Source organism: Tupaia chinensis, unplaced genomic scaffold, assembly GCF_000334495.1.
Source record: "Tupaia chinensis unplaced genomic scaffold, TupChi_1.0 Scaffold000078_1, whole genome shotgun sequence".
Classification (NCBI taxonomy): Eukaryota; Metazoa; Chordata; class Mammalia; order Scandentia; family Tupaiidae; genus Tupaia; species Tupaia belangeri.
Window position 1 is genome coordinate 1,943,389 of NW_006159539.1, and position 10,377 is coordinate 1,953,765.

General features: G+C 41.9%; 1 protein-coding gene and 1 long non-coding RNA gene across 2 annotated transcripts in view; one reads left to right on the plus strand and one right to left on the minus strand.

Moving 5' to 3' along the window:
* Nucleotides 1-2,951, plus strand: part of LOC114006453 (uncharacterized) — a 9,645-nt gene extending 6,694 nt beyond the window's left edge. Inside the window, exon 2 of the long non-coding RNA XR_003548167.1 lies at nucleotides 2,838-2,951. This is a non-coding gene — a long non-coding RNA (uncharacterized LOC114006453). The remainder of the gene's footprint in view (nucleotides 1-2,837) is intronic.
* IREB2 (iron responsive element binding protein 2) overlaps nucleotides 504-10,377 on the minus strand; it is a 52,306-nt gene continuing 42,432 nt past the window's right edge. The window contains exons 17-22 of the mRNA XM_006142612.3: nucleotides 9,873-9,977; nucleotides 9,638-9,780; nucleotides 8,138-8,285; nucleotides 7,926-8,048; nucleotides 3,045-3,230; nucleotides 504-2,169 (exon numbers count right to left, since the gene is read on the minus strand). Of these exons, the coding sequence (XP_006142674.1) occupies nucleotides 2,059-2,169; nucleotides 3,045-3,230; nucleotides 7,926-8,048; nucleotides 8,138-8,285; nucleotides 9,638-9,780; nucleotides 9,873-9,977 (816 nt within the window). The 3' untranslated portion in view covers nucleotides 504-2,058. The remainder of the gene's footprint in view (nucleotides 2,170-3,044; nucleotides 3,231-7,925; nucleotides 8,049-8,137; nucleotides 8,286-9,637; nucleotides 9,781-9,872; nucleotides 9,978-10,377) is intronic.

Below are 10,377 nucleotides of genomic sequence, written 5' to 3' on the forward strand. Positions count from 1 at the left end.
CTCCCGGACGGGCTGGCTGAGGATGCCCGAGCCTCTGCCCACCAGCTGTCAGCACAGTGTGCCTCCAGGGTAACACATTTTCCACCACACTATTGCGAATTACCATTCTTTCAAAGCACGCATCAAGTACTGTAACATCGACTTGTAAATTCTCCATCCCTAACTCATGTTTTCATGTAAGTTAAAAACATATGCACTGACATGCATATAGCATATATAAAGAACATAATATGAAAGCAGCAAAGAGGATATGGATAAGATTTAAATAAAGGGGAACTGTTCTGGCAAACGCTAGTCCATCTTCTTTTCTAAACACGTATTTGCAAAATATTTTCAAAAGATTATATGACTGATTATGTGCAAAGTTCTCAGTGGTCTCGATCCACTGGTTTGGTAGTTTCAGTATGTTAGCTTAAAACAAGTTTTTTAACTCTCAATGTGAAATGTGAGCTAATTTTGAACCACAGTAACTTAAATAGGCCATATGAAGATCCCCATATGAAAAAGAAAATCACTACAATTCATCTTTTACTCAAGCAAAATTTAATTTCCCAATTTAAAAAGTATAGGACCTTCTGGAATTAATTATGTGACCTTTCATTAAAAGGTTACAGGCTGGTCCCATGGCCTAGGGGCTAAAGGAGCTGGATTGTACAAGGCAAATACAGTTCAAATTCCAGCTCTGGTGTCCTGAAAATCACACTGCATCCATGTTCCAAATCCTGACAAGCTACAGAAAGGCAGAAGGGGCTGCCGCATGCCCGTGCCCCACTGGGGGGTGCTTTTCTCCCTTTCCCTGTCTCTCTCTCTGGTGAGCACACATAACCTCTGGCCAATTAAAAAAGGAAGAGGGTGCCAGCTGTCTTCAGACAGAACACTGATACGGTGGACAGACATGCATATTGGAAATACATGGTACACAGACAGCAACAACTGACGCATATTACTCTTATGTCTGAGCTTCAGTCAAAACAGGAACTTAAAAAATTCATAGAATCATGCATCCCAGGTAAAATAATGATTCAAAATGACAGGAAATCAATTTAAATAATTAAGAAATAGCAACATTTTTTAAATGCTTAGGGTTGAGCACCCATATAATTTAGGATGGGTAATATAGAAGTCTAGAGGAAATCAGTGTAGAAGTTAATGATTAAATAAAGTTCTCTTTAGCAACAATAAAACGGCTGTGGAATTTTGGTTAATTATATCTAAGATGCTAGATATTTTACTGTGGCTCTAGGAAGTGACATTATCACATAAAGTGATCAAAATCATCTAATCCAATAAATATAATGCCGCTGCAGGTGAGCCAGAGGGCCACACTGACAAATTACTGAGAAAGGAAGGGCCATCCCAGGAGCGAGACCTAACTCCACTGCTGGTACACCGAGCCACACCATCAATCGTACTCGGCTGTGGGCCCTCTTCAGATATGGGGGAAATCTTCGCTGCACTGGACAGAATGACTGTGATCCAAAGGAGGGTTTATCTCTCGTAGTTAGGCTAAGGTTGAGGGGAAACCTGGCTTCTATGACAAATTAAGAATACCAAATGTGTCTATTTCAATTCTGAAGGAAAAAATTCACTAAAACTCCACTCATAAATCAGAGTGCAATGTCCACAGTTTTAAGAGTCTACTCTGGTGCTTTACACTTCAGTCAGTTACTCTTCAACCAACAAACAGTAGTATACAGTTTTCTAGGTGCAAAACTAAACAAATGACTTCAGGAAGGCTACTCATGTAAGAATCTTCAACACAAATTCAAATTCTGCCTTTATTTACAAAATGGTCTGATAAAATATCCCCCCCATACTTACAGGTCTCTTCCACAACACACTTCACACGGTGATTTTAGCAATGTTAATAGCACCATTCGTATATTATTGAAAATCAAAAAGATTTCATTTCAGTCACTGCGTTGATTCGTAATCATTTACATCCATGGATGCGGTGAGTATACTGGGACTACCTGCAGCTCCACGGTAAGGGTTCCTGGGTCCAGCACAAAGGCTCTGCAGTTACCAGTTATGAAAGGTCTCCATGGTGAGCAGGTACTACGAAAATTTTCGGGCCACAAAGTTTAATAATCCTCCGTGTCTGTACAGTGTTATTTCCACATCATTTTCAAATGAAGCAATCACGCTGAATACTTTTCCAGTACTTGTCTTGAAACAAACAGAGACATGTCATATGAGTGGTAAAATCTCCACATGTTACTTAATGGTTAAGACCATCTGTCATCACATTCAATGATTCCATGTGCCACACGTCCTGCCTGGCTTCCCAGGTTCTAATTCCTATATTCTGACTGCCTGAAACCCTTCTGTGGCTTTGAAATCCCTGAGATATCTGGCAGCAACCTTCCAAATTAAGTGGGAAAACACAGTATTCTTCCCTGATCCTACACGAGGTACTCAAGTACCCTAGAACATGAAATCAAAGGGACTGAGATTTTGACTAACACTCACAGCTCACACTCATTTCACCTGATTTTCCTGGAGTAATCAGCTCCCTCCCTCCCTCCCCCCTTCTTTTCCTTTTACTTGTAAGGCCTGTGGTACTTTAACCCTGAATGCTCAACCTCTGCCTTTTCTTTGGAGCAGCGCATATAAATCATTTCACTTGATTTTCATGGAGTAATCAGCTCTCTCATTCTCTCCTCCCTCCCTCCCTCCCCCTTCTTTTCCTTTTACTTGTAAGGCCTGTGGTACTTTAACCCTGAATGCTCAACCTCTGCCTTTTCTTTGGAGCAGCGCATATAAATCAGCACATAAAGAGCTGAAAACTAGCAAAAGAAGTGAACTCATTCCCATCCCTTCTTTTTCTTTTTCAGGGCTAAGCATTCACATCTTCCTATTTTGCGTCAGAGAACATGAACTATATCAACACAGGTTTGGGTGAGCAGGAAACAGCCACCTGAAACGACAACCTATGTTCACGAATGTTGGTATGCAACTGATAGCAACTGCTGCTTACTCAGATTACTTACGACCAACTACTTAAACAGCGCACCTTCACCATTTGAGAATTCGAGAGATACCTTTATATTTAATGTAACTCCAGGAGACAGCTCTTCAGGAAATGTTAGAGAAAATGTTTCTCTGCCAGAGAGGCCCAAGGAGTCTGCATTTTCTCCTGGAAGGAACTGAAGTGGAGCTATGCCGATTCCAACCAAATGATCTTTGTGTATTTTTTCATAACTCTCAGCCAAAACAGCTTTCACACCCTGTAATAAAAGTACATTTTATTTCTTATAATCACTTCCAAATTTGATTTGTTGGATGTTTTAAAAAAAATTATTCAATTTTATTATTTTTTAAAGAATTATTTAACTTAGTTAATTAGTTTATTTTTATTTTGACCAGAGAGGGACAGAGCAAGACAGTGAGAGAGGGGAAAAGTGAGAAAGCAAGCTGCCAGGTCTGGAACTTGAACCTCGGTCAGCCATGTGAGAGGCCAGCATCCTTAACCACCATGCCACCTACTGGCCCCAATGATTATTTTTAAATTTGGTATAAGACACATGCACTCACCAGAGAGAGAGAGAGAGAGAGCATGTAGGATATAAGGCGGGAAAGCGAGCCACTAGGTCTGGGACTCCAGCTCAGTGGGCCATGTGGGAGTGCAGTGCCTTAATCACCACACCAGCTGCTGGCCCAATGTGCTGGGCATTTAAAAAGTGGGGAAAAAACTACTTTGGTGTTTCTGTAAACACTTTTAATTTAATCCCCCATACTGAGGTCAATGCAGTATCCAAAGTACGCAGAGAAGCCACTTCTAGATTATTTTTCTATTGTACACTGGTAAGGAGTTCCCCAAACTACCCCGCCCCTGTGTGCCATTCCAGGGCTAAGCTGTGCCAATGCACACCGCAGCATAAGGGCTCTCTGAACGAGGAGGGCTGCTTCAACTGCGAAGAGGGCTCAGCAGATTTCTAATGAAACATGGTAGCTTCAACAGAAGCATTCAACACTCTCTCTTAAATCACTCACTGAACTAAAATTATAAAGGTATAAACCTACAGCAACGAAGGAAAAAGGATGAGAGGATTCTATAAATACTTAGAAGGTAAAGGAAGGTAACTGACACAGCAGACAATACAGAAACTACAGAATTATAAATTGAAATTAGAAAGCGGTACCAATGAAGCCTGAGTGATCTGTAAAACAGAACCCTTGGAAGTATGAGGCTCAGAAGCATGAGGTTCTCACAACAGTCAGCAGTGCACGAAAGCAGGACTATCACTAGCTCAGTCCCCACTCTAGACAAAATGAGTTAGCGAGGCTCTAGACCCTGTGTGTTTCTCAACTTTTATCATGAACTAAGGAGCCCTTTAAGAAATTTTTTCCTTAATCACGCCTTCCTCTTTACCTCCCATCCCTCGGAAATTTGAATCCCAGGAGTGAACCGTATCTGTTCATGTACTCACAGAGTTAATACTTTTTATTTTATAATAACCTATGTACTGATTTTCACTTCTTGGGAGTGCTACTGCCAAACTGAGAGTGCGTTCTTTAGACCAAGAAACTCTGGGTAGAGGGGAAGCGCAGGTGATGAGACCAAATGGAAATGCGGATTAAGATGACACTGGAATCCTGACCAAGCCTCTTCCCTTAGAAAACTCAATAGCCTCAGAAAAGATCCATACTGGTAATGATTCAGACTTTCTCAATAGAAAAAGGCAGCCATCACTGAATCGGCTACAAAGACCCACTAATTGATCCATAGCTTGTGATCAGTTTCTTTCTTTTTTTAATTTAAGATAAATATTTTTTGCTATAGGGCACGTACACTTGCTGGAGAGACAGGAGACAGACAGAAAGTGAAAAATCCCCCTCTGGGGGGATGGCCACACCACAATCCCTTCTCTTCCACTCTCCTCCTGGGATTTTTGGGCATGCATGCACATGCACCTGGTGTGAGTTTCAAGCCTCCAGGTCCAGGACTTGAACCGTGGCTGGCCATGTAGGAGTCCAGCACCTTTACCACTACACCACCTTCTGGCCCCATGATCAGTTTTTTTAATAGCTAAGTGGTAGAGAGCCAAGGATCATTCACTATATAAGGATAGCCTCCAATGTAAAAAAAAGAAAAAAAAATCAAGATAACTATTTAAAGAATTATTTATTTAACATCAATTATTATTGTTATTATATTTTAGAGAGATTTTTACTATAGGGCACGTGCACTGGCCAGAGAGAAAGCGAAAAATCACCCCCTGGGGGTATGGCTACACAGCAATCCCTTCTCCTTCATTCTCCATGTGCGAGTCCATGCTTTAAGCACCATGCCACATGATGGTCCAAGATTCAAATAATTTATTTTTGAGAGATTTTTGCTCTAGGGCACATGTGCTTACTGGATATACAGAAAGCAAGAAGTCACTCCCCAGGGGGATGGCTATGCTGCAATCCCTTCTCCATTTCCTCTGCAGGATTTTGGCCACAAATGTGCACGTGCCGGACGTTGAGTTTCAAGCAGCCAGTTCCAGGACTTGAACTGCAGACAGTCATGTGGGAGTCTAGCACCTCAACCATTATTCCACCTGCTGGCCCCAATAATTTTTAATCTTATGGCGCCAACAGGTGATGTGATGGTTAAGGCGCTGGATCCCACATGGCTAAGTCCATGGTTTGAGTCCCAGACCTGGGGGCTTAGAAAACATGCTGGGAACATGTGTATATGTGCCCAAAATCCCAAGAAGAGAATGGAGAAGGGACTGCGGTGCAGTCATTCTCCCTAGATGTTGATTTCTCACTTCTCTCTGCTTCTCTCTGGTGAGCATGTGCCCTATGGCGAAAATCCTAAAACATTAAAAAAAGACTGTAATAATTTTCAGAACTAAAAAAAAAAAAAAAAGCTATAATATTCACAAGACTTACACTTAATTATCTCAGAAAGAGGAGAGAGTTGGTTTGTTCCTAACACTCCTCTGATGAGAAATTAAAGGCCCAACCATGATGGCATAGGTGGTAGGGTGCTGCCATACAGCATTGGGCCTTAACATGCCAGGTGCACCACAGTCCTGGCCACCTGGGAGGCTAGAGGAAAGACTGCCACAGCACAAGACCCTGTCAGGGGCACATCTGTCTGTCTCTTTCGTGAAATATTAGGTTGTTGGAAAAGTCATGACCCTTTTTGCATAAAGAAACGCAGAAAAATAAGCCATGACTTTCCAACAAACCAATACATGAAATGAATAATCAGTTTGTTTATTATTTATTTTTAAGGAGAAATGAACCATCGAAAAATAAGAAGTTTGTACCCCAGGCTCTGAGGATTGTGTTCTAAGCAGCCTTTCTACAGCTACAACTGTAAAGGGAAGCGCTTGTGAGTAGGAAATGCAGAAAGCTCAAGTCACATGTCCGTTCCCTCCAACAGGCGGTCTATTTGGTCTGCAACAAAGAAAAAAGCCACAGGATCTCTTTCGTGAAATATTAGGTTGTTGGAAAAGTCATGACCCTTTTTGCATAAAGAAACGCAGAAAAATAAGCCATGACTTTCCAACAAACCAATACATGAAATGAATAATCAGTTTGTTTATTTATTTATTTTTAAGGAGAAATGAACCATCGAAAAATAAGAAGTTTGTACCCCAGGCTCTGAGGATTGTGTTCTAAGCAGCCTTTCTACAGCTACAACTGTAAAGGGAAGCGCTTGTGAGTAGGAAATGCAGAAAGCTCAAGTCACATGTCCGTTCCCTCCAACAGGCGGTCTATTTGGTCTGCAACAAAGAAAAAAGCCACAGGAGAATGTCCTCTGGCAGACAGCCGGGCATCATCACCTCCTGCTTGGGGAGAAGACAGGTGAAACTTGTCCCTCTACCTTAGTCTCCTGAGTCCTGATCGAGATCATCAGAGAAAATTCAATGAGGAGGCAAATAAAACCACCAATGGGTACAAGTAACTATTACAAAATAATAGTTAAATCAGACTCTTTCTTCCCTTTACCATATCGAGTTCCTAACATAAGACTGATGCAGTTTTAATCAAATTCAGTGTACTACAATGAAAATGCAACTAGATGAGATGAGGGCAAGCCGGGTGGCGTGGTGGTTAAAGTGGCTGGATCTCACGTGGTCAACGGCGCGGTTCAAGTCATGGACCCTCCAGCTTGAAAATCACACTGGGAGCATGTGTGCCCAAAAATCCAAAGAGGAGAATGCAGGAAGTGGGATTGTGGTATGGTCATCCCTGTAAGGGGTGCTTTCTTACCTCTCTCTCTCCCTCTCTCTCTCTCTCTCTCTCTAGCACAAGCACTCTATATCAGATTAAAAGGAGAAGAAGAAAGCAAGAAACTGGACAAATAAAAAATAGTATCTAAAGATCACACACACAAAAAAACAAACAATAAATACGGGGTTGACAGGTGGCGTGGCGTGGTGGTCAGGGACGCTGGACTCCCACATGGCCGACCATGATTTGAGTCCCAGACCTGGTGGCTCGCTTTCTTACATCCCCTGTCTTTCTCTCACTCTGTCTCTTTCTGGCCAAATTAAAATAAATAAAGTTAAATAAAAATAATTATTTAAAAATAAACACAAGGTCCATGTAAGTATAAAAAGAACCATGGGGTTGATAGGTGGCCTGGTGGTTAAAGGCACTGGACTTCCATACGGCCGACTACGGTCTGAGTCCTGGACCTGGTGGCTTGCTTTCTCGCTTTCTCCCTATCATCTCCTTCCGGTCAAATTAACACACACACACACACTCTCACTCTCTCTCTCTATATATATAAATTAATATAGACACATATATGTATATATATATACTAATAATAAATAAAGTTAAATAAAATAATTTTTTTAAAAAGAGTGTAAAAATATCCAAGTAAGCAGAATGTTTATTATTGGGGGGAAAAAAAAAGGACACTTTAGAACTCTTCTTTGAAACTTAGGATAATAAATTTTAGGAACTGATACCAGTAAATACGGTCCTTTGGCAGCCCAGTCTCTTGAATTTCCTGAACCATATTTCTTGCCAGCTAAGATAATCAGTGGGATACCTTCTTTCTGATATAGCTCTGCAGCCTCAAACACATCCAGCTGTGGACAGAAACAAACACAAAACCCCTCAGTACAGATTCTGACCTAGTTAGCAGTCACTTGCTTAAATACTCTGTATACATTCATACCGTCTGTCCTGATGGAAAATGAATTGTTTTGGGAGCTGGTTTTCCAATAAACTTATTAAAAAGCTTGATGTTTGCAAAAGTGCCTCTTGTCATCACTGCATCATTACCTCTTCGGGCTCCGTAAGAGTTGAATTCACGAGGGGTAAGGCTGTAAGAAAGTTATGAAAGTCAGTGTTCATTCCAGATGAAAAGTAACCATACATTATTGAGTTCTAAAAATTATTCAAAACTGAGGCCAACAGGAGGCATGAGACTGAGGTGGCTGGATCCCGCATGGCCGACTGCATCATTTGAGTCCTGAACCAAGTGGCTTCATGGCAACCACGTGTGCATGTGTACCCAAAATTTCAACAGGAAAGTGGAGACGGGCCTGTGGCATAGCTATCTTCCTTAGGGGGTGATTTCTTGCTTTCTGTCTCTCTCTCTCTGGCAAGCATACATGCCCTATAGAAAAAACTTCAAAAAAGAAAAAAAGAAAAAGAAAAAGAAAGGAAACAAATTGCCTTTACATTCATGTTTTTTGTTCCTGTAAAATTCTGGACCAGAGAAGCAGAAATTCATTGTCTTTTGACTTGATATACATCAATCCAACCTCACACATGTACATTTTATAAAATACACATTTAAGCTCTGTACTCCAAACATGAAAGCTGGCTAGAACCATTTCGTAGGGCAAACCAAGATGACTTTTCAGCAATAGCACTGGACAAAGAAGTATCTTGCTTTCGATTAGTTGTTTATTAAGATTATGGGGCTCGGGGACAGCAGATGGCGTGGCAGTTACATCGCCAAGCTCCCACATTGCCAACTATAGTTCAAGTCCTGGACTTGGTGCTTGAAAATCACAAAGGGCATGTGTACATGTGTGTCCAAGATCCCAGGAGGAGAATGGTGAAAGGACTGTAGTGTGGCCATCCCCTCTGGGGGGGTGATTTCTTACTTTCCCTCTCACTGTCGCTATCCCTCTCTCTGATGAACACATGTGCCCTAAGACAAAAACCTCCACCAAAAAAAAGAGAAAACAAAAACAAAAAATTGCCAGACAGTACGTGCACACACAGGGGTGGGGTGGACATGCGGATGGGGGAGTATCCCCCAGTACAACGTGTTCAAGCCTCCATTCCTTTCCTCCATTTCCCCTTCCCATTAGGGCTTTGGGCACGTGTACTCACACACACAGGTGTCTGGCATGTTTTACAGGCTGCCAGGGCTAGAATGTGAACCATAGTCAGCTTAACCATTATGCCACTGGGGCTCAATTTAAAACAACAATTTTGACTTCTGAAGTAATAAGCAAAGATAGGTGAAATGGGGAGCCCCCAACTCAAGTTCATGCTTAAGTCAAATGCATGAAAATCAATGCAGTTTTCTCAAAACAAGCCTTTCCAGTGAACTTTTTGAAGACGCCCCCACATTTACTGGATAAAGAAACATGACCAGTAGAAGACTTATCGGTAACAAGATGATAAAACAGGAAACCCTCAGGCCAGGCCCGCATACCCTCTGTTCGTCAGATACTTGGCGGCAGCACTGTTCCTAGCAATACTTCCGGCGGGTGATATATGGTCTGTTGTGACAGAGTCTCCCAAATACAACAGGACGTGGGCATTCTCAATAGGCTGGAGTGCGCCTGGTTCTTTGGTCTAAACGGTAAAAAAATTCAATTTAACTTTAACTCTTCACAAGGATTGTAGTTTACGATTGTTAAAAGATGAACTACTAAAATGGTACTTACAAGTTTATCAAAAAATGAAGGACATCGGATATAAGTAGACTTTAAGTCCCATGGAAACAAAACTGAATCTGGGGCCTCTAAGGAATTCCACCATTTATTTCCCACCTGTGAATATGGTTTTAGTTAATGAACAAAAGAAAGATAAACAGTCAGAAAAAGAGGCTTATGAAAGTGACCAGGGGAATAAAATAGTATATATTGGGTCGTTGGAAAAGTCATGATGCATTTTTGCATAGGAAAACAGAAAAATACATCATGACTTCTCCAGTGACCCAACAGGTCAGAATAAAAAATAAAACACCCCCATCCCCCAGAAAAACCTAGGCCTTATCCATTTGGAAGGAAAACTAAGATAGTGTATTTTACAAAGTCATTGACATTCGGGACGTCGCGGGCCCTTCCGGGCTCGGCGTGTCCCCCGGGGCCCTGCTAAGCTGGCGGCGGCAGAGGCAGACCGGACGCCAAGGCTGCGTCCGGTCACGGGACATCGCCCGCCCTTCCCGGC